Source organism: Oryctolagus cuniculus, chromosome 5 (assembly GCF_051225735.1).
Source record: "Oryctolagus cuniculus isolate XC-2025 breed Fujian yellow rabbit chromosome 5, ASM5122573v1, whole genome shotgun sequence".
Lineage (NCBI taxonomy): Eukaryota > Metazoa > Chordata > Mammalia > Lagomorpha > Leporidae > Oryctolagus > Oryctolagus cuniculus.
The window spans coordinates 52,996,192-53,020,264 of NC_142871.1; the positions used below are offsets into that span (position 1 = coordinate 52,996,192).

At 43.4% G+C, this 24,073-nt stretch overlaps 2 protein-coding genes across 11 annotated transcripts in view; one reads left to right on the forward strand and one right to left on the reverse strand.

Moving 5' to 3' along the window:
- Positions 1–16,256, forward strand: part of ROS1 (ROS proto-oncogene 1, receptor tyrosine kinase) — a 168,288-nt gene extending 152,032 nt beyond the window's left edge. Inside the window, exon 44 of the mRNA XM_051855385.3 lies at positions 69–16,256. Coding sequence (XP_051711345.3) covers positions 69–382 — 314 coding nt within the window. The 3' untranslated portion in view covers positions 383–16,256. The remainder of the gene's footprint in view (positions 1–68) is intronic.
- Positions 2,094–23,075, reverse strand: VGLL2 (vestigial like family member 2). 10 transcript variants are annotated; one of them, XM_089333738.1, is made up of 6 exons: positions 22,743–23,075; positions 20,107–20,419; positions 17,675–18,196; positions 12,631–16,533; positions 9,328–9,404; positions 2,094–2,321 (listed from the first exon to the last, which is right to left on the reverse strand). In XM_089333738.1, the coding sequence occupies exons 1-4, from the start codon at positions 22,821–22,823 to the stop codon at positions 16,490–16,492; spliced, it is 960 nt and encodes a 319-aa protein (XP_089189864.1). In that variant the 5' UTR covers positions 22,824–23,075; the 3' UTR covers positions 2,094–2,321; positions 9,328–9,404; positions 12,631–16,489. The 10 variants fall into 10 exon arrangements, with proteins under 10 accessions (XP_089189864.1, XP_089189870.1, XP_089189862.1 ...); XM_089333744.1 differs by lacking the exon at positions 9,328–9,404 and adding an exon at positions 21,481–21,531 and having other exon boundaries at positions 20,107–20,416; positions 22,743–23,074; XM_089333736.1 differs by lacking the exon at positions 9,328–9,404.
- Positions 23,076–24,073: the final 998 nt, after the last annotated feature.

The following is a 24,073-nucleotide window of genomic DNA, read 5'->3' on the forward strand; positions in this document are numbered from 1 at the left end:
CTTCACTGTATTGTTACAAGTAAACAAAATTAAATGAATGCTAGAATAATGTTCATATTTTTCTACAGGTGAAGATGTCAGCATGATTTGTTTGAGTTCAGATGATGATGTCAGGCCAATTGCTTTAATGGAAACCAAAAACCAAGAAGGACTAAACTATATGGTACTTGCTACAGAATGCAGCCAAAGGGAAGAAAACTCAGAGGGTCCTCTAGGCTCCAAGGAATCTGAATCTTGTGGTATGAGGAAAGAAGAGAAGGAACCACATGCAGACAGAGATTTCTGCCAAGAAAAACAAGTGGCTTACTGCCCTCCTGGCAAGGCTGAAGGCCTGAACTATGCCTGTCTCACTCACAGTGTGTATGGAGATGGGTCTGATTAAGAATGCTGTTTGGGAAACACGAGTTGCGATGAATACTCCCATTACATAGTCACTGAAGTAAAATTTGAGTAGAATGACAGATGCTGTCATGGTATATGACTGTGCATCAACATTGTCAAGTTCCTGAATTCCGATCTTGGTCCTGAGAGCTGCTGGGTTTCAGCTGTAACAGTCTTCATACTAACAGCCTAACCTTCAGTAGAGTTGCGAGGTGAACCACTCAGCATATGGAAAGCCTGGGGAGACTTTAAGTCTGGAAGGGAAACACTGCTTCCCTCCCCTGTGAAGGCCTTTAAGCCATTGCTCACCTATCAGTCTGCACCATTGTACAAACATCTTGGGCAGATGGAAAGAGACAGAAGTAGGTCTGTCCAGGGATCTAGAGGAAGGGGCTAAGCAGTGTGTTCAGGGGGCAAACTGAGGTCCAGACGATCCCAGAGGGGACTGAAGAAATGATGAATGGGTTCTATCCATACAAAAGGAACCAGCACTTGTAGCCTGAGAAATCAAAGGAAAGCTATTACTACAATAAAACAGTTTCTTTAATCATGACTGTCAAATATTTCATATTTTAGAAGCGGCTTCAGTCATATTGAAACTAGGAACATGATCTCTAAGACTGAAGTTTAGCATTCTGCAATAAAAAATCATGTGTGATATGTAAATTATGATTAAGAAAATTAATAGTGTAAAGATTGTGTTTATTTGCAGTATCTATTTTATACATAAAATACTTAAGATTAAATCTATAATTTTTAAATATGAAAGTGATTATGAGTACATTGTTAACTCGAGCCATGCAAATTTTAAAAGCATATGAAATAATAAATTCCTAAATGAGAATTATTTTTAATTTTTTTCCACAGAAAGACTGACAATATTTTTTTCTTTCACCGTTACCCTTTAAATCATAACATCTGAAGAGCTCTAACAGCAACATTAATTTAACCATTCTGTGTGTTACTTAGGTGTAGTATACAGGAGCAACATTTTGGGTCATAACATTCACTAGAAACCACCATGGAAGAGGCTCATGTATAATTAGGTTAATCTTTTAATTTGCCCACTATCTGCTAATGTGCAAGGGTGACTAGCTGAATGGTGAGGTACATAGAGAAATGAGTAGATCCATTCTGTGGCCCCCAAGATATGCTCCAGGACTTGTGGCCCCTCTGCCACATCTGGTGTTCCACTGAACATGGCAGGTTATTTTCTGTTATCTTTTGACCTGTTCATGGGCATTTGTCATTATTTCTTGTAGCCCGGGGTTTGAAGCCCCTTCTCATGTTAGAGAATTCTTCCACCTTTTTCTTCCGGGTGGCAACTGTATTCTAGTCCCTTCCCCAGGGTCTCTTGCAACAAGAAGGCAGGTACATGATTCTACCCACATATCTCAGCATCACCCACCCCAGGTTTCTGTTTGTGAGCTAAGTATACAAAGCGGTAGGGCTACCACAAATCATCCCTGGTGATGGCGGTAGCAGTGGCAAGTCTGGCTTCTGGCACAGCAGGGTTGTTGGAGGTGGCATTCAGTGTCTGGGGCCAGGAGAGTCTGCAGAGTGAGGCTGGAGTTTACTGTCTCTGGCAGCTGGGGTACAAGACTGGACTGATTCTGTTGTCCACTCATTGCCACTGCTGTGGACTCTAGCTCCGAAGACCCTGAGTCTGGTTCTCAAGCCTTCCGTGGGATTCTGCAGTTACCCCCATAATCTTTTTTTTTAAAGACTTATTTTATTTATTTGAAATTCAGAGTTACACAGAGAGGGGATAGGCAGAGAGAGAGAGAGAGAGCACTCTTCCATCCGTTGGTTCACTCCCCAGATGGCTGCAATGGCTGGAGCTGTGCTGATCCGAAGCCAGGAGCCAGGAGCTTCTTCCGGGTCTCCCACGTGGATGCAGGGGCCCAAGGACTTGGGCCATCTTCTACTGCTTTCTCAGGCTATATATAGCAGAGAGCTGGATCAGAAGAGGAACAGCCAGGACTAGAACCAGCACCCATATGGGATGCTGCCGCTTCAGGGTTTTAACTCACTGTGCCACAGCGCCGCCCCCCCTCCATAATCTTTTAATAAAAACTTTTTTTTAAAATCAGCCAGAGTCAATTTCTGTTGCTTGCAATCAGGTTTTTACTCTGCCAGTGTCATGGACCTTCGTTTTAGAATACATAAAAAGGGATATGAAGTGTTATGAGCAATTGAATTTGCAGTATAATATAATTGCATTACAATTTGGACAATAGAGCAATGATATCTTAGAGGACCAACTATCAAAATTCTCATATGTTAGCTAAGAAATAAGTGTAAATTAGCAGTCTTTTAAATAATAATAGTGGTAGAAATATTCAATGCAAAAATAGAATAGATAGGGGCTAAAAATATCGCATGTAAAGTGTGTTGTAGATAAAATATAATCAATCGATTAAATCTGTAGTTGTAATTCTACAAATGATGGTTAATTCTGGACAAATTAGATTTTGTGATTAATATTTTAATAACTAGCAATGGTTAAAAAATGGCATTTGTTTAAATGTGTCATTCACTAAAAATTAACAGAAGAACAAAATCATAGTGACCTTTTTTTAATCTGTTAAATATGTCCTGGGAATATTAGAGCTGAAAGAAAGAATGACTCACTGAAGTAGAAGCTATATTGGTAAAAGTTTACATAACTCTAACCTTCATTTAAAATTCTTCAGCAAAAGAAATAATACATAGAAAAATATTTATGAGTGTTGCAAATGAAAATGGTTCAACATTGCTAATTGAACAAAGATTACATAGATAAAATTGGCATGTTGGTATGATTCAAAACTGAGGTTCTTTGGTAAAATACTTTTGAGGAAAGAGCCTGGTTCTGGGCCCAGGACTGTGCAATGCTTCTCCGTATTGGCTTTCTCTCACCTGTTGGGAACTCCTCACCTATTTTCTGTTTATCTAAATCCCACTTATCCTTTAGGGTCAGCTCATATTCCAACTTTCTGGAAAGGCCTGTCCCTAACTTTAACTCTCTTCCCTCCCAGAATTCCTGTTACCCTTATTATCTTTACATCTCATTGGGCAATAACTGGCACTATATTTCCATTCTTTTCCTATATGTTTTACCTAATCAAAAAAGTGTAAGCTTCCTGAAGATAGGGAGGTATCGTGCATCCATTTTGTATATTCTCTAAGCCAAACTGGGCATCTGTGTTGAATGGATTGATGGTTGACTTTATCATAATCTTTTCCTAACACATTTCAGAACAAGTCCCAGCCTGTGGATCACACAGAGGTTGCCAGGAAAGTGGTGTAATGCCAAAGGGACTCAAGTTGTTTCTTTCAATTCTGAGTTATATGAGACCTAAATAGGAAGATTACAGATGTTGAGGGCTGCTTTGAAGTTCAGACCAGATTTAGGTGAGGGTTACACTTTGGAAGCTCTTGATATGACTGTGAACATATGCTAAAGGAGGTAATTTTTTTTAAAATCATTTTTAGTTTTTCCTCTATCTAAACTCATCCTTTAGCCTCAAAATGACCTCTAGGGATGTAGGGTAAATGTTAGCATGCTCTTGACTTTTCGTTGCTTGGTAAAAGGAAGCCTGTGCAGGTTTTCTGTTTGCAGTTGGTCAGGGCTGCAAGGAGTCTCAGTTAGATGACCTATCCCTATCTTCCAGGCGTCTTAATATATAACTGGAAGAATTAAGGGGCCAAAACACACCTCCAAACTATGTTGTAAGCATTTTAGGATATTTCCTACCAGTTTTCCCCCTGCAGTATGAGTTTTATGACTTGAAGAGTTCTAGGTGTATATTCTTGTTTTTTTTTTTTTCCTATTTAACATTATATAAGCTGTCCTTCTCATCACTGAATATTCTTCAGACTTGTTTCTAATGCCTGCATAAAAATCCTATAGGATGGATATACTACATTTTATCGATCATTTGTAGATCCACACAGTATTCATTCATTCAATAAATACTTTTTGAGTGTTTGCTATGCAGCAAGCACTATTATAGGTGCTAGGAATATAGCAATAAGCAAAGCAAACTTTCTGCCTTGATGCAGGTTATAGTCCAGCTTTCTTGTTAGGGGGAGAAAATCATAATAAAGAACAAGAATATGCATACACTGAGGATCAAATGTAGTACTTCATAGCTGAACTCAAGACGTTTAAATGCCCAGCCAAGGCAAGTCTGTTGAGAAAAGCAGAAATCCTGAAACACAGGATGTGATTACTTGGATAAATGTCTCCAAATTCTGGCTCAGAATATCCTTCTGATCCCTCAGAGTATGTAGAAGTGGCTTATACCTCCAAAGTAAGAACTAGCACTTTCTCTGTAGAGGAAGATATGGGAGATGACCAGCAAATAGAGGACTTCTTAGGAGCTTCAACTATCTCTTTCCTGACTGCCAAGTCAACAACCACAGTTAAATCCCAGAATAACATGACTAGTGACATGGTGGGTCTGATATAAAAGGAAAGACAGTATATACCAAAGGAGCCCCAAGGATTAGCTGATAAGTCCTGATGGGAGCCACGTGAGTCATGTTGGTATTATGTTCTGAAGATGTCGGACCAAAGTAAAGTCAGACTAGATAAGTAAAATTCATTCACTGGGTGAGACTTCCTGGAACATGAGATTTAATATCCTGGAAGAGCAGTAAACATGTGCGTAGGGTGGTCTAAGAATCCAGGAGAAAATAAAGGCCCATGTTGGGTTTTCCCATCAGAAGGTAAAAGAAGGAATAAAAAGACTGAGGGAAGGGATAATCCTGACATGGGTGTCCTATTCACTGAGGTCATCAGGAGTGTGCTGATGAGAGGATCACTGACTAAACATCACAAAGAAGCTCAGTGATGGCCTCTTCTGCAGGCAGGAGTGGGTGTTTCCAGAGCTGGATTTGTTAACATCCATGAGCTTGACACAGTTTTGAAATAATAGAGGCCAGATGATTACATACAACCACCAGAAGCCAGGGATGATGACAGAGAGGCAGCCAAAGGGATTTCATCTCAGTTGTGGAGCTAGTTAACAAAGCATGTTGCTTAGGGCAAAATAGATGGGTAGCCAGTCCTCACCATCCACAATTAGTAGAAGGCTATATGACTTAGGGCTTTTCAGAGAAAAGGGAACCAACAGGACAGACAGATAGATGATAGATTTACAGATAAGGGATTTATTAGGAAATTTGCTCACATGATTATGGAGGTTAAGCATTCCCACAACATACTCTCTGCAAGCTTGGGGTCTGGAGAAGCGAGCAGTGTAGCTTAGTCAAGGCCTGAGAACCAGAGAAGCCAGTGGTGCAACTCTCATTCCAAGGTTGAAGGCCTGAGAACCTGGAGGACTACTAATGCAAGTCACACAGTCAGATGGCCAAAGAATTTGGAGTTCTGATGTTCAAAAGTGAAGTATATGAATATTCCAGCTCAAGGGGAGAGAGAATATATGATCCTTCCTCTGCATTTTTGTTCTAGCCAGTTCCTCAGCCAAATTGGGTTAGAATGGATCATCTTTACTAAGTCCATAGATTCAAACGCCACTGTCTTACAGAAACAACCTCACACACATACCTAGAATATCCAAATATTTGTTGATACAGTCAAGTTAATACCTAAAATTAACCATTGCAATGGAAAAAATGAACGAGCAAGGTGGCCAATTAAAATCATGATCCTTGCCAAGTTCTCAGGTCTGAATTAATTTTCACACCTGCCTCACTGACTGAAGATGTGGATAGATCCATAGTGGAATGATGCTGCAATACCAATGCAGCTATGCTCGCTACCCATGAGTCCTCCATGGGGCACTGTGGCCATTACTCTGGTGACTGTCCACTGGGAGAGGGGGAATTCCCAGATATTTGACAATTGGAGTCAACATTGGTATCCAGAAACCTCATCACGGCCTCTCTGTTAGGGTGGGGTTTATGCGGCCAGGTATTAAGTTGCCTTCTGGCTGAAGTATAACCTACAACACACCCACTAGGCCCACAGTTCCACCCACTCTGTAATTGACACTTTTTTTGTTTCAGCTGGGAGTGACTCTCTTATTGGATTCTGGGCCTGTAGAGTAAAATATATCATACTGTGGAAGGCCAGGTGGAAAAATCTGAAACTCTCTTCTCTTCTTCCAGCCAAAATAATAAACCAAAATCAACACTGAATCCCTGAGGATAGCAATTATTGTCACCATGAAAGGTGGAAAGATTTAAAGGTTTCAAGGTTCCCAGTTTGTATCATGTCTCCATTCAATTCACCAGGGCTCCTGCAGAAACTGGCTATATCCTGGAGAATAACTCTAGAGTACCATGAGAAACCAGAGTAGTCCCCAACACAGTTGTTCTGCTCAATGTAGTGTATTTGCTAGACTGTATCAATAAGACCTCACATGTGTGGCAGGTTTCCTGGCATCTGCTTGTCAAAGGACCCAAAGAGCTATATCATTTTATTGGGTGAAAACTACTGATAATTGATCTCCAGGCTCAACCATATAGCTTTGATAAGTAAGTGTTGGTGTAAGAGAAGTTAAATTAGAGAGGATGCAATACAAAAAGGAAATGTAATTGGACAGAGTAAGATTTAAGATGTTTTGCCTTTTAAGAGAGCAGGGAAGTAAGTAGTGATTGGAGGAGATGAGTAGAGACAGTTTTCGGTTTTATTGGAAATGATCTGAGACAAAGGGAAAATTGATGAAGGAAGAGAAAAGGATATTTGTTGAAGTGGCATCCATGAGCACAAGACAGAGATTGAAGCTCAGGACGCAAGTGCAGGGAAAGGATATTTGACACTAACTGGCTATGACTAGATGTGCCACAGTCTCTCTCCACTCCTTCAAATAAGAGGGTTTTCTTCACTTAAACAGACCTCCAGAAATCTTTCCTTTTCCTGACTTGTACTCCAAACTTCAGATCAACCTATATATTTTAAAATTTTCTCACGGTGGCTGGTGCTGTGGCCTGGTGGATAAGGCTACCTCCTGCAGTGCCAGCATCCTATATGGATGCCGGTTTGAGTCTTGGCTGCTCCACTTCTGAGCCAGCTCTCTGCTATGGCCTGGGAAAGCAGAAGATGGCCCACATGCTTGGGCCCCTGCACCTGCGTGGGAGATCCAGAAGAAGCTCCTGGCTCCTGGCTTCGGATCAGCCGAGCTTCAGCTGTTACGGTCAGTTGGATAGTGAACCACAGAATAGAAAACCTCTTTCTCTCTCTCTGCCTCTGCCTCTCTGTAACTCAGCCTTTCAAGTAAATAAATACATTTAAAATTTTTTTTCTTGCACAAAATAAAATATTTTAATGCGGCTATTTAGGTTTCTTTCACAATAGTTTGTGACGCCTATTCAAAGCACTTAATATCTAGTTAAGAGTAAATAAGATAATGTCAGGTATGAATGGTTCATCTTTAGTACTGCAACCTCTTAAATCTTGAACTTATGTCACAAGATACTGTTGTTAAACAATATGTACCAAGTAAGTGGCATACACAACAGGTGGACAGATTTTCCAAAAGATGGGACCACTCACTGTGGTATGGTGTGGAGAAAAGCCTTCATAGAAGAGGACTTTGAAAAAGGTACAGAGGGTAAGAGTGCAGAGAGGATGAAGGTTTTCTAGTATGGTGGGAGTACTGTATAAAGACTTTCTGTGGAACATAAGAGAAAGCAATGCAGACTGCTCTAACCCAAGGATAGCCACACAGAGGTTGTGTTCAGGTACTCTGGTAATTTCTAGATTGTGTACTACTGGGCTAAGAACTTACTCAAGGGTGGGCTTGACATCTTCCTGAAACCTGAGAAAACAGAGCTGGAACTTCAGTGATAAGAATACATAGGAAGAGAAAGCACAAAAAGTAGATAAAGAAGCTAAAAGATGGCATACAAAGTGTTTGCTTTTTGTTGCTTTTAGAATGTTTCTGTTTATAGCATAGGAAAGGAAAATAAACAAAGTATAATTGAAGTCAAATTAGAAATCTCTTCTATAAAAGAAATTATGAAAAAATATGCACTCTAAAATAACGCTAAAATGTATTCAGAAGCTTTTATAATCTGAAAAAACATTTTTAAACATTTATTTATTTATTTGAAAGGCAGAGTTAAAGAGAGGCAAAGGCAGAGAGAGAGAGAGAGAGAGAGAGAGAGAGAGACAGAGAGAGAGGTCTTCCATCTGCTGGTTCACTCCCCAACTGGCTGCAATGGCTGGAGTTGTTGCTGATCCAAAGCCAGGATCCAGGAGCTTCTTCTGGGTTTCACAAGTGGTTGCAGGGGCCCAAGGACTTGGGCCATCTTCTACTGTTTTCCCAGGCCATAGCTGAGAGTTAAATTAGAAGTGGAGCAGCCAGGACTTGAATTGGAACCCATATAGGATGCCAACACTGCAAGTGGCAGCTTTACCTGCTATGCCACAGTGCCAGCCCCAAATTTTAACATTTCATGTCTTGTCCTTCCTTATTGGTGTTTTGTGACACAGGAAAATTCATTGGTAGTTCTACTTTATACCTCATTGTCCTAAGATCCTAAACCTATATCAGCTGACATCTAGATCTGCTCAAATATAATGGGCAAAGAAAGTTTTTGGAGAATGAAATTAAAGTATACATTCATTTTGGTGCAAAAGAATTTTGAAATCCAGGCACAGTTTTTTCTTTTTACCAAAATACACATTTTCCATGAGCATTTTGAAGAAGCTTTGTGTATTATGCTTGTGAAGCATAAAGTGTTTACTTTTATGTTTTACTTAATGGTGCATTTTGTATCTCAAGCAAAAAGGGACAATGGGAGTATCCCCTGGTGAATTTCTGGAATTTTCAGTCCTACTCATATTGCCACCAGTTCTTCAACATCAAATGATCAGATATCCCAAGTTTCAACATGAGATGATGGTGCTTAATATCATCATTTTTAAATTCACTAGTTCAATAGTTTGTAACTGTTCTGTATACAGTTGGAAATAATTTTCCATCTTACCAGTTTCAACTGAATACAATTCCATGAGTTTTTTTCCTCAGCATGTGCATCTATTTCTCCAGACCTTTTTCTTATTCCTTTAAAAAAACATAAGTCAAGAATGTGCTTTTTGAAGCAAGTCTTTGAACAAGGAAGAGCAAATATCATAAGCTCTCTTCTTTATGTTTTTTGTCAAAATCTGTCAAGGTGTTGTTTTAGTTTTCAGAGAAGAAACTGCTTCAGGCAGAAACGGGATTTCACACAAAGGGAAGGTGGGATGATGATAGCAACACAGTACCTTTATGCCGTGCTACCAAAAGTATCAAGAAATAGCAGACAGAGGGGAAAATCCTATAATAGGAAAAAATATTCAGCTGCTTCCTAGTATTAATTACACCCTAGGTAACACATACTAGAAAAAGAAAAAAGAAATAGGCCTTTATCTACCTTATAAAAATAACTAACAACAAGAAATCATTTTATTTGTTCTTCATCTCATTTCTTGGTAATTCCATTAATGGCACAAGGTGGCTAATACAGCTGTCAAAAATAAGAGCAAGGAGCAGTGGCTCACTAGGCTTATCCTCCGCCTGCGGCGCTGGCACTCCGGGTTCTAGTCCCGGTTGGGGCGCCAGTTCTGTCCCGGTTGCTCCTCTTCCATTCCAACTCTCTGTGTGGCCCAGGAAGGCAGTGGAGGATGGCCCGAGTGCTTGGGCCCTGCACCCGTATGGGAGACCAGGAGGAAGCATCTGGCTCCTGGCTTCAGATTGGCGCAGCATGCCGGCTGTAGTGGCCATTTGGGGGGTGAACCAACAGAAGGAAGACCTTTGTCTCTCTCTCTCACTGTCTAACTCTGCCTGGCAAAAAAAAAAAAAAAAAAAAAAAAAAAAAAAGAAGAAGAAAAAGAAAAGGCAAGGGGCTGGCACTGTGGTGCAGTGGGTAAAACTACTGCCTGTAGTGCCAGCATCTTACATGGAAGCAAGTTGCTCCTCTTCCAGTCCAGCTCTCTGCTATGGTCTAGGAAAGCAGTAGGTGGCCCAAGTGCTTGGGCCCCTGCATCCACATGGAAGACCAGAAAGAAGCTCCTGGCTTTGGATTGGCCCAACTCAGGCCATTATGGCCATTTGGGGAGTAAACCAGTGGATGGACTCTCTCTCTCTCTCTCTCTCTGCCTCTGTCTCTCTGTAACTCTGCCTTTCAAATAAATAAAAAATCTTAAAAAGAAAATAAGGGCAAGGCTGTAGTTAGAAAATTAGAAGAAAAAGAAAGGAGTTCATGAATTCCCCTTGATGATCAATCATAGATGTTGTTTCCCCAAAGTGTTTTTAATTTTATTTCAGAGTGAAAATTATTATTTGAAGTACTCTAGTACAGAAGATTTAAATTACAAGTTAAATGGGATATTTTCCTAGTTCTAAATATATAGATTAATGCATTCAGATATAAATATAAATACAGATGGAGATTAATGTATTCAAAAACTAAATATTGATAATTGGTAACTATATCATTATGGTGGAGCAAATATTGAGTGGGAATGAAAATCTCTTAATTCTTTGGTTTTCTGAAGTATAGCCTACCTATCACCTGAATTTCTTATTGGTAATCATAATTACAGAACAGCATTTCAGAAAATTTGCAGAAAAATGGAATGAAAAACATAAGTTTATTTTAGTGCAAACTTTTTTGAAATCTATGTAGTGTTTTCATAATACATGCTTTCCAGAAAGTTTCTAAAGATCTCTCACATACTTATTCATGTATTCATTTTTGATGGGGAGTGGAAATAATTATTACAAAAGAATAGTTTGAGTAAAACCACTTTAGCTGTTTTGAAACACTGGGAGTTATTTAAAATTTGAACTTATTAAGAACAAAACAAAGAAATAAGAAACATGCTGCTGATATTTTTCCATCAACTGAATTCTAAGTAGGCAAAGGAACCTTGGATGTCTTAATTTTGTTTTACAGGAGTTTTAGCTTCCTAAGAGTAAATTGGAAAGCTCATAGAAATACTGGAATTTGAGGTAGATCTAACATTCTGTTGTAGAAGATTTTAGGTTTTTCTTTTTGAGTTAACTTGTTCTAAGATAATTCATGTTTTACCAAAGCAATAATTATTCTTGTAAGTTTATCAAAGGATAAACATACTTTCTTCAGCAAAATATTTTGCTCTTTTCCCTTAAAAGAAAATTCATTTCTTGACACTAAGTTGGAGTAGTGGAATCACCTCTGTCAACCAGTCAGTGGCCATGCTTTGCCTGGATATGAGGTTCGAAGGTCACCGCTGGAAACAACTGGGAGCTCTTCTGGGAGACTGCCTTGCCTTTTTAGGTTATGAGGGTCTCTCTGTTTAGGAAAACATGATTGACAGTTCCACTCCAGCTCCAATTAGCACTCTATAATTTATTAGCTTCTGCTTTCAGATTATGCGCTAACTTCACAAATATTTCAACCACGGAAACAGCAGCTATCAAGTGTCTCTTTCCTGATCCAGCCCTCTGGGCCTGGAGTGAAATACAAGGAAAGGGTGGTACAGTTGGTCAAGTGAGAATAATCATTTGTGTCTGTGCCTGTCTCAGGGCATGTTGTCTCTGATTTCTCTTTAGGACTGCATATTTGTGTGTGTGTGTGTGTGTGTGTGTGTATTGGGGAGTAGGTTATATTTGTGGGTAAATAGATTATATTGTGTAAATATTTTACTTGTACGTAGAGTTTTACTAATGTGTGGGAGATGAAGAAGAGCCAGTATTAAAATTTGTGTTTGCTTAACCGGAATGCTAATGTAAATGTCACTTCAGTTACATACAAACAGCAACTGTAATGATACTGTCTTTAGGACATTTATTCCTTTACTCCAGACTTTAGGAATATATATACTAAATCCTAAAATTTTACCAAGGAAGACTAGAATATACAAAGACTTTGACAAGTACAATCAAGCTATGAATTATTTGCATGCAAACAGTCAACAAACTATTAAATTCTATAGAGGACTCATTTTTTTTTAATATTGTATATCTTTGAGGTCTTTTGATTTAAAAAATTCTTCTTCCATGCTTTGACATCCTCTAATAATTACATTAAAAATGAAATTTCTGAAAATGGCATTTATATGGAAAGCCATTTTCTAAGTTTTATTTTTTAAATAAAGTAACCGATCACTAAGTGTGTAAAATAAGAACTTTTTTTTTGTTTTGATAGGCTATATCTGGGTGCCTCACAAATATGCAGGTTTTGTAATTCAAAACACAATGGAAATTAAAGTTACCTTAGGAGTAATTTCCCCCAGCTGCAAGGGGGCACAGAAAATACAGTACTTACCCAAAGAGTGGTCAGAGAAGCTTCCAGTCAGGGAATCTGCATTCTAACACCCACCATTTCTACCCTGCCTCCCATTCAGGCCCAAATCAATGTTAAGTCATTGCTACGCATTGCCATGCATTGAAATAGAACTTCAAAGGGGAAACGAGAAGGGATGGCAACTCCCTTTAAACTCAAGCAGAAGAACAGATAGAATTCCCTGTAGCTGGGTGACTGAGTTCTCAGCCAGAGGGCAACGGGCAAAAGGATTACTTGCTGGTGGAGAGCCGTCTCTCCCCTTTTCATCACCTCTTCCTCCGCTTAGGCCAAGTGCAAAGGGAAAGCTGTGGGTGAAGAGGACACAAGTTGCCAATGGGTATGATTACAGGGGAATCTAATTTTTCAGACCCTCAATCAGGTCATGCATGTGTATGTCATGGTCCCTTTTCTCATGCTGTCCCTCATTTCCTTGAACACCCTTTTCTCAATTCTTAGTACTTTGTTTGGCTCTACGTGGTCTCACCAATATTAGCAAGACAGGCTTGGAAGTTTCTGTTAAGACTGGGGTCCTCAAGCATACCAGGGCTATTGGTTCACTAAAGTTCTCTTTGACGTACTTATTACACAGAATCAAATCATTGTAGCTTGTAAATCATCTTGTACTTCTGCCTTAGGTAGGTATAAAATGGAGAGAAATGCTGTGATTTTGTAGGTCATACGTGCCAGGTGGCAGGAGCTTGGACTGTTTCAGCAGAATGGACGGTCTGTTCAGGACTGCATAAGGCCAGTTCCAGTGAATGAGTCTCCTCACCAGCAACCTGATATTCAGGTCAGATGTGGCTTAGGAGAGAGATTTCAGTAATTAGAACCTCGTGGCTGGGAAAATGCTCCCTGTGAGTTCTGACCACAGATCTCGTGAGTGCTAACATAGGTGGAGCACAGGTAAAGATCTCTTCCACTAGGAAATACTCCAAAGATGTCTAGCAGAGAATACACTGTTATGCTTTTAGCTCACACAGCATGTTTGGCAGTAAATTCTGAAAACTGTACTGGGATTTAATGCATTATATTTATGCTTGTAGACACCAGTGATCCATGCCAGTGGAACATGGATTAAAAAAATCCACAGAGAAGTCCAAAGTTAATTTTAGTCATTGCTTCCATGTCCAAACTTCAGGGCAGCTCTCACTGGGCTTGATTAGGTTTGGGTGTGAAGAACTTCAGAGCAGTGAAGGCTGTTAAATGGTTAAATGAATTAATAGCAGAAGTAACATTAATTCCCTTCTGGAGACAAATGGAGATATGCATCGGGCTGGTCTAAAGGCAGTGGCATTTGATGGAGTTTGGACAACTTTCTATGACATTCCTTTGAGATTTGGGGTTCTCTGAGTCCCATAAAATGTCAGTGTTCACTTTGCTGTTTCTTTTTCCCTTTGTATTCATCTGTTGTGGAGGAAAAAATAAGCCTAAATTTGGAAGCAAAGAAACAAATCAGAACCGGAAATGCAGTTATTGAGGTGGGTAGTAGGGCAGCTCCTGTGTCTGAGCTGCCTGGGTTTGCATCTCGGCTCTGCCATTTATAAGGTTTATGACTGGGCAGTGATTTCTCCTCTGTGTGCCTCAGTTTTCTCCTGGGTAAGATGATCATCATAATGAGTCCCACATAGAAATGTTTTTGAGGCTGAAATGAATTAACTTTTATGTAACACTTTCAGAGTAGTGCCTGGTGCATGATAAACAATTAACATTCGCTATTATTATTGCTACCACATCTCAGGCAGCAAAATCATAGTCATAATATATCTGAACAAGAACTAAAATATCATTTTTGTGGTGATATTTACTTCACATGCTCCCAAATGATGGAAAGGGAGACAGGTGACTCTGACAAGCTCATGTTCTGAGTAGGTTCCTTTAACTGCTTCCTACTCTCAATATTATTATCCAAGACGAATTATATTTGCTTCTCATATTATAATGAAGGTCAAGATTAGGCTAACATTTTGATACTTCAACAATGTACCAAGGTAAATTGAGCATGACACAAAATGTCTCTCCAGGGTGTATTAGTGAAAGAACACAAATAACTTTGGTATCAACAGAAAACAAATAGAAAAGCCATCAATTTCTTTATCCCTTGCTCTCTCCTCTTCCTCCTTCTTCCTGTCTAGTTAGAAGTTTGGTTTCTTAGACTATTTTTAAAAATATAAAATAACTAATATTCCAGAAACAGTTTTAACTGATGACTCGGCTGCCTTTAGAACCTAAAATTTAAGATGTTAACAGTGATTCCCATTTGGAAATTAATGGATCTGTATCTGACCCAAGGATCTACAGGTAGTGCTTTGTGTACCACCTCTGCTTCTAACTTGCTGAATGCCTTTGGCTTCCATGGGCCATGATTTTGTCATCTGTAAAACAGAGGGAGATACTTAACTTCTCATGCCTAGAGTTGATAACGGTAAGAAAGGGGTTAGCTGACTCCACAGCATAGCAAACATTCTGGGCAAACAAATATATACATACCATACATACATATACATATGTATATATACACACATATGTATATATCTCTACTCTCCTTTATTCCACTAGAGAAAAACAGACATTTGTTTACTTTTATGAAACAACACTGTGAACTCATAGTAAACAGGTATCTTTAATATTCTTAATGTTCATTTCTTCCTCATCACCTTCAGCTTTGCCCATGCTTAGACCCCTTCCCCTGTCCCAATACTAAAGTGACCAAATCACAGCCATGGAGATGGACAAAGATATTCGGGGTACTGCAGACTCCATGAACATTTCTTCCCCTCGTAGGATTCTTAGTTATTCTCCATGGAGACAGTTAGGATTTCTTGTTGTCTTTTTTCATCCACAGGATAGAAGGAGGGACAGAACTTGTGCAAGAGAAGGAAGAGAAGGGTTTCGTCTTTCCTTGTGAAATGTTCCTTGTAAAAAAAGATGATATCTATGTACACACACACAAACACACACATGTATGTAAAATGTATCCAGCGCAGTTCCAATTGTTCTGCCAAATACTGGGAAGTGCCACCTTGGTCGGTGTATTTCTGGAGTTTTAAACAGTTGTCCTGCAACAGCTGCATTTCAATAAGACTTGGGCAGGTGGCTGCAGATAAGTCACTTGCCACTGACATTCAGATGGAGGCTTCCATGTTCATAGTCCAAAGGAAAAAGTGTGTCTTTGTGTCTGGAGTGGGTGTCGGGTGGGGCAGGAAGGGAGCTGAAGGCTGAGCAGTGAGGAAGAAGGAACTGGATTCTTTTTACTTCTCTACTACAATTTTTGATGCATATACAAATTTTTAAAATCTGAGGATAATGACATCAGTAGTGCTATGGTCACACTACCTAATGAAAAAATTCACATCAGCATAAAAAATATTCACACCGAAAAGTCTTTTTTGCTTTCCCCCTGTCCAAGAAAGCGTATGATGTCATACGACCTGACCAAGTCATCTCACCATAAATAGTTCCTTCCAGTGATTTGGCCAAAAGTCCTTAGACACAATTCTCTCTTTGGATCTGCTCTTTTGGTAAGAGGAGTTAATTTGAGATGAAATTTCTGAAGATGTGGTTTTTGGTTTTCCCACCACACGGAGAAATGTGAAGTCTCTGCCTTCCCCTGTGTCCTCATCCACGAAGTGAGAGGCACAGATGTTGCACCTCCATGGCTGGTGAGAAGGGAAAGGGAAGGGGAAACCCTGGGTCAGCAGATCAGCTCAGAAGGGGTGCACCACAGAGGGAATAGCGACGAGCTGTAAACCAAGATCAGAAGCCGTTACAAACCCACTCCATTTCAGCTCTGAGCGTCACCAATCGCACTATGCAGTGACCTACAGGGAAGAAGCTGGGCTGTCTAAAACCAGTACACATCCTTGCTTTTGTCCTGAGGCTGCAAACCTGTAAATAGAGACAAGGGGAGGGGGGAGAGACAGAGACAGAGAGAGAGGGAGAGAGACAGAGAAAGAGAGAGAGAGATGGGGGAAGAGAAAAAGAGGGAGAAAGAAGGGGTGGGGAGGAAAGGCATAGATGTTTAAGGGAAGAGAAAGACACACACCGTAGTTACATTGTGACAGTCACAGATTTCATCTAAGGGGCAAGTGAGTGACAGTAAAAGCAAAGCAAACAGAAGTCAAATCTTCACCTGAGGGAAGGGGGGAGGGGCAAGACTACAGTAAGTCAATTCCTGCATTTACTATGTAACTATTTTCGTTTGCCCTAAAAATAAAGGAAAGTGAGAAAGAAAAAAACGAAAAAAACAAAAAGCCTTTAAAAAAAGGGAAATCCTTATTTGGATGCACCATTCAAAATCAACTCAGATAGTTAACATTATTGTTAAAAGCATATTCTTTCACTTTTACATTTTGAAGAGACCCCTTTAATCTGGAGTCACATATTTTTCTTTCCTTTTTATCTGTCACCAGGTGGCAAGACCCCTAAAGTCATATAGGGTTTAAAATGACACTCCCAGCAGCAACTCTAGATCAGCGCTGTCCAACAGAAAAATACAACAGGAGCCACAGGCTTTAATTGCAAATTTTCTAGAAACCACATTGAAAAAAAGTAAAAAGAAACAGGTGAGATTTAACTTTAAGAATATATTGACTGACCCTAATGAATTCGAAGGGCAATGTGTTGGAGATAGTTCGATTTGTAATCAAAACAAAGATATGAACGAGATGAACCTCACTTTTTTTTTTTGCACAGAGTTTTAGAAATACATTTTTCATACAGGCAGTGCATCTTAAGCCGCCCTGGCCACATATCAACAGCTAGTGGCTACAGCATTGGACAGCACAGAGCTAGACCCTGTCCGCAGTTTTATTTATTTAACGTCTTCTCTAAGGTTTACCAGCCAGGTTAGGGCAAGGTCCAACTTTCTCATACCTCTCTGGCATCAGCTGAAACCACCACGCCCGGCACACCTTTGGCCACAGACTCCCGGGGGTTTCCAAGAGAGCTAAGGGGGTCCGAGGCTCAAGCCGGGGTCAGACCGTGGCCGCAGAGGCCCCGGGGAGGCCAAACTCCCTCCTCCGCTTACCTGAGTCCACGCTGAGGCTCAGACCCTGGGCCACGTCCCCGGCGGGGCTTGCGAAGGGGCCCCCGGGCGCGGCCCATGCGGCGCCGGTCGACTCGCCCTTGGCTGTGAGCTCGCAGGGTGGGCTGCCGGGCGCGGGCGCCGGGGCTGGGGCGAGGCGGGCTGGGCGCCCCGAGGCGGCGGGCATCAGCAGCGGCCCGTAGCGCGGATCAAAGTGTGGCGCGTAGACCTCATGCACGGCGGCTGGCCGCGGGTAGGCGGCGGCCTGGGCGCCGAGGGCGCCGCCCAGCGCGTAGGAGTGGTGCGGATGCGCGTGGTGCGGGTGCGCGTGGTGCCAGGGCTCGGCTGCACCCTGGTGCAGGTGGCTGTGCAGCGCCGCGGGCGAGTAGGGGTCGGCGGCGGCGAAGGGCAGCTCGGAGTGCGCAGCGGCCAGAGAACTGCCCAGTGGCGCGGGCACCGGCGCCTGGTACGCGCTGTTCCAGAAGGAGGCTGGGAAGCTGCGCTGGCTCATCGGGAAGGAACCGTCTGGGTCCGGCAAGGCGAAGAGGAGAAAAGGAAGACAGAAGCGCGTCACCTCCGGAGCTGCCCGTCGGGACTCCGACCCACACGGCCCTAGAGCCGAACGCGCGGGGCCAGCTCCTTCTTAGGGGCTGCAGTCTGCGAAAGCAAGGTGCAAAAGAGGCTTCCGGGAGCCCCTGGGAGGAGATTCCTGTACTTCGAGCTCGCAGACGCGTCCTCAATGCAGAAACCCCAGCAGAGGAAGAGCGGAGAACCCGCCTCTGCAGCGCAAGTTTGAGCGCGCGGCGACTCCCCCGGGCTCGGCAGACACACGGCCTACATTTCCCCGGCGGTGCCCTCGCTCTCCTCCAGCTAAAGATACCTCTTCCCAAGTCTTGGCCGCCTAGAGCTCTCTGCCCCCTCGCTCGTTCCAACCCGCCTGGCTCGGGAAAACGTGCCCCTCTAAGGCCTCAGAGAGACTGGAAGGCCACCGGCATATTTCGAAGTCTTGCTATTATTAGTTTTCTTTCTAGATACCCAAGAACTCCAGCGAAAGAGTAAATTAGATTTAGGAAAAGGGCAGCTGTACACAGAAGGACCTGAAGGGGCAGGTCTTTTATGCAAAGTTCTAATCAACGAACTTTCTGCATGGAAAAAAGAACTTGATAATTGCCAGTATCGCTGCTGCCCCTTAGTATCATAGAGGATTTTAAGAGAACATTTAGGTCAAATTCGTTGCTTTTCCTAGCGAGGGAGAGATCTTTACTTCAAGGAATCTCTATTGAGCACCTTCTCTGGGGAAGGCATTTACACCACATCCTAGGGAATTAAAAAATGAGTTTTGCAAATGCTTTCTAAGTGTTAAACAGTTTTCCTATAAAATATTTAGGTTAAATATAAAGAAAAAAGATTGCAATTAAAACGAATGCTTTTGGATCTTGTTTAAGGGCAAGAGTTGTGCAAACTGCTAGACTTAATTAAGAGTGAGGGTTATCATTTCCTCTAAGCGACAAATGAAAATTTGTCTTTTTTTTTTTTTTAAACCAAAGTCTTGATTTCTTGGCTGGGTACACATCAAAAAGCCAGGCTTTGTGAGAAAGATTTCTAAATGTGCCCCCCCCCCCGATTTTGTTGGTGATTAATAGAAGTTGAGATTTCCGAATGGAAGGGGGAGTTCATTGACTTGTCCAGAACTTTGAAATTGTTCCATGCTAGAGTACAGCAAAGAGTGCCTTGTGGAGACCATAAGAAAATAAAGACAGAGTGTGTTTTGGGAAAAGTCTTGGAATGTTTTGGCTGTTCCTTTGTTTTACTAGCCTATTGGATGACACTTTCTGTTTCCAGATTTCCCAAGTAATTGGAATGTGCAGAAGGCACAGGTCAGTTTTGGAAAACAGTCTCTAGTAGGTTTCAGTTGCCGGTGGGAGGGGGCTTAGAGCCTTTTGCTCTGGGCAAGTTTTCAGAATTGGGAAAATGCCTGGTAACTTGTGAGTGGTTAAAGTCCTCCACCCTCTGGTTTGGGAGGGCACTGGAAACCTCCCATTTCCACAGCACACTTACATACATTTTTTTTTCTTAATGTTTGATTCTCACAACCTTCTCTAAGGATAGTAAGGAGGACAAGTGTTATTCTAATTTTAGAGATCAGTAAATAGAGTGACCTCAAAAAGGTTAAGAGACTTGCCCAAGGTCATCTTGCTAGAAGCTGGTGGAGCCAACATACACACCAAGGCCTTCCAATTCCAGGGCTTGTGTTTGTTCCCAGGTCAGTGCTCTGCTCTGCAGCTTCCCCCATCTCCCTTACCCTTCCTCAATGTTCATCCTCACCCTTCTCAGAAACCAAGGGTGATTCAAGCTGCGTATTCTTGTGCCTTCCTAGAGAGAGCGCCTGCTGAGAGGACCCTCCACTGCCCTTCCCAGTAGGGTCCCATACTCACCTCGCCAGGGCCCAGAGCTTCTTGGTGTTTTGCTGCTGGTACAGCTTGGGGAGTAGCTGCTAGGCTGGCTCAGGGCCCTGCTAAAATGTTCATCCACCACAGAGCTGATGTCCCCCTGGAAATAAGTGAAGAGGACGCAGCGGGAGTTGATGTACTCTGCCTCTGGTGGGCGCTCTTTCTCTGGGCTGCCTTCTTCCTCTTTTATACTGGCTGGGGTTTGGCTGGAAAAAGAGGAGCTGGCACTGCCACTGCTGCTGGGGCTGGCGTTGCACTCCTGGGCTTCCTGCATTTTGGAGTAATAGGCTAGTTTCTGCTTAGAGAGAGAGAAAGAATACAGATGTCAGTTTTGAAAGATGCAGCAAATTGGATTTAGACCCAACTCCCTCATCTTGATCCCTACGGTATCCACAGGAAAATTGGCCTCTGTGCTTAAGCCCTGTGCCCTCTGTCGATAAAAGCAGCAATGCGGGGCCACACAATCAGAAGGGCCATAAAGCTGCCCTTGAGCAAGGCGTGGAGAGGGCAGAGTAGGTGCATCTTCCTTAGAGGAAGACTGCCATCTCTGTCTGGTTCTCTGCCTTCCTGGAGTTGCTGCTGCACTGCTGGGAAATCCTCCTAAAATATCAGGATGAAGGTCCCAGAAGACACCTAAGCAACCAGGTTACAAGTGAATTTGACCTCAGAGCTGGGCTGAGCAGATATCTTTAAAAAACCAGGCTCCAGAGGTAAAGGGCATCCAAGTCCAGTTAAGGCCTGACTGTTCCCTGTCTGAGAATCCAGGGCAGAAGCAGAAGATGCAGTATTAGCATTCTTACGATAGCGTGCTCGTGTGCGCGCATGTACACACACACACACACACACACACACTCACAAATCCACTCCATGAAACCAGGAATGTAAACGAAGAGCTGCCATGGACAGTTTGAAACAGTCCCATTTAGAATGAACCCCGTGGTAAAAATGTGGAATAATCTCATGACTTGGGAAATCTAGTACACTTTAATCAAAGTAAATTGATATTTGGTCACCACCAAACCATGCATTATAAAGTCTGTCTCAATATTTAGACAGATCTTCTTTGAAGTAATGAAGAATCAATGAACATAATTTCCACTCTCAACTTCTGAACACATATGGAGGAAAAAAAAAACAGTAAAATGATGCAGAAGGTTAACATTTTGGCCATGAGGTTGGGTAAATTGTGCTGTCTGATGTGTTTTTAAAAACCAAGTGCAACTGCTGAGAACAGCTCTTCAGGATAAACAAAGCGTTCTGCAGGCAGAGATGGTCTTGAGGGGTCTGCAGCCATAGAATGAACAGAGACATCTTAATGCAATAGATTGGTCCAGATTCTGGGAGGAGAAACCAACCTACCCCTCTCCTCTTTGCAACAGTCTCATCCTGGGAAGGAGCTCATCTCAGAGGCTGGAGCCAAAAGATTCCAGTTATTTAGCAATATCACCATTTCTGAAATGCCACTTTCCTACCTGTTCACCATGAGGGACTCTGGTGATTCTAAAAATTAACATTGAGACTACAAAAACCCTAGGTTTGAAAGTCTTTAAAGAGGGAGAGGAAAAAAAAAAAAAAACCAAAAAGCAACACCTACTCATTTCATAATTAACATATCAGGAAATTTCTGAGCAGATATTCTGAATCTGCAAACAAAATTGGTATATTCAGCAACCTTGGGGTTGGGGCGTCTTTCAGTTTTCTCCAAGGCTTGAGTCCAGACCCTCCCTTTCCAACCTGGTCTCTAAGTGCCCGGAGAGTGTATTTTGTTCTTCCCTGGACTACTATCCTCAGTTTCTTTGCTATGTCAGCTGAGGAAATGGAAGAAAAAAAACTATTAGGCTAAACGCAGCCCAAAGAAAAGGAAAATTGGGGGAATTAATTGAAAATGAAGAGTTTGCAGAATCGGGGTTAAACGGCCTCTTAAAAAATGAGTTTGTTGAAGGCGAGGCTGCTGGATTCAGCTACATAGGCTCCAGAAAGGAGCTTGCCTCTGCTGGATCAATCGCACCCTAGTAGAAGTTTGAAGATATTACAAAACCAACGCATTCTGAGTGGTTGCTCTTTGTAACGGCGTTCGCTGGTTCTGGAATTAGTCGGCGTGATCTCCTGAGAATTGAAACGGAAGAAATTCTTCCTGAGATAAACTTAGAGATGAGGACACTCGGTCTTTTGGGCCTCAGTCAAAAAGACAGAGACTGGTCTTTGCTTTTGTGGTGGTGGTTGTTACTTTCATTCGGGGGACCAAAGTTTTGCCTTCCCTGCGTGAGCCCTGCCCACAGCTCTACACCACGGCACCAGATTTGGAGTCTGACAGTCTCGAACTAGAAATCCAGCCCGTGCCGCCTCGTCTGATGATTACAGGGGAAGACCCGGGCGCACATTAGCAGGGCTTAGCTGCTTTCCCGAGAGAGTAAACGGGCGAGCTAGAGGGGTTAGCTAATTGCACAACCAACCGCGAGGCAGCGCGGGCAATCCCCGCATCCGGGCGGCGCTCGCCGCTGGTCGGACGCCCAGGACGCGCGGAGGCGAGGCGGACCCTGGACTTCAGCGGTGTCCCAGCACCACCGGGAGCTGAACCACCCTTCCCCGAGGTCCCGGTCTCGACCGAGTGGACAACGTACCTGGTGGTAAGGGGTGTAGGCGGCTGCGAAGTAAGGCTGCGGAGGACCGTATACTTGGTACATAACATCCAGACAGCTCATGGCTCCCCGCAGTGGAGACGGTTAAGTGATTTTTCATCAACTCCCGCTCGGCAGAGCTCAGGGATGCTGCATGGGCGGCGCTTGGGTCGCGGCTCCGGAGGCATCGGCGGCGCGGCGAGGGGCGGCGCGGCGAGGGGCAGCGCGCTCCGCAGCTCGGGACCCCGCTGGCTCGCTCCCCTCCTACTCCTGCAATTCTAGCCCCGACTGTGCGCGGGGACAGGAGCGCCTGGGCTCCCGCTAGTGGACATTTAAACCCCACGCCCTGCGGGCGTGCTGACGCCACTCGGGGGCCTCACAGGGGGAGGCGGTGGTGGGGGTGGGAGGCGGGGAGCTGGGGGCCAATGGGGAGCGAGGGACGTGGGCCCCAGTGGGCTCGCGCGTGTTTCCAGGGGCTCCCCTGCAGCAACCCTGGGTCCCAGGGTGCCAAGGCTTCACACTGCGAGAAGGAATTTCCTGGACTAAGAGGAGACGGGGCTCTCACACGGAAAGGAATTAGGGCTTTCACACGGAGAGGGGGAAAGCTGGGGTAGAGCTCGTGGGGGAGCGCCAGCTCCACGCTGCGGAGTGGAGCGGCCAGTGGAGCAGATTCTGCTCTCTCGGTTCCTAGCGTAGCGTGGAGCCGGACGGCGCTGTCCCTGCAACCTCCTAGTGGGTCCAGGTCGTCGCCGACAGTCTGTCAGCGGAGTCGGGGAATTGCATGCAGGCTGGAGCTAGCTGGTCAGCGGCGAATTGCGGAGGCTGAAGCCCATAACCTCCGCCGTCGCTCCACCCGCTCTGCGTCTCCAAGCCTCCCGCCCTCTCACCCCCTGCTCCCACATTCCAGTTCTGCTGTCTTGGGCCATCCCTTCTGCCCCTGTAAAGTTGAATCCTGCCCCTTTCTGTCCGATGCCCTCCACCCGAATCTGTTCGGTCGATGGAGATCACGCCCCTCTTTTGGCGGCTGCCGGTGTGAGCTGCTTTCGAGGAGTCTGGAGGGCATTCCCAGCCCGGTAGGCCTCCCTTCCCCGGGGCCGGGGGTCTTCTTCGCCGGCGTCCTTTAATGTCTGGGTAACTTTTTAGGACAAAGACTCGCTGGTTCTAAGAAGAGGAATTCTAGAAAGCGCGGGCAACTTTTGCTGCAACTTTAGCAGGCAGTACAAGCAGCGATGTTCCGTTTCATTGTAGCGAGTTGATGGGACACGCCCTCCGTCTGTGAAACGCACAACCTGAGAGCGGTGCTGGCTCCGACCTCCCGGCTGCGACGCTCTGAG

Bases quoted from the DNA above. Each gene is read 5' to 3' on its own strand.
- VGLL2 (XM_089333736.1), bottom strand. From the start codon at position 22,823: ATGAGCTGTCTGGATGTTATGTACCAAGTATACGGTCCTCCGCAGCCT. The intron at 18,197-20,106 runs GTGAGTATGGGA...TGCCGGACCCAG, and splicing joins AAGCTCTGGGCCCTGGCGAG to ACGGTTCCTTCCCGATGAGC. The intron at 16,534-17,674 runs GTAAGCGGAGGA...CTCTATTTACAG, and splicing joins GAGCCTCAGCGTGGACTCAG to GTTTGCAGCCTCAGGACAAA.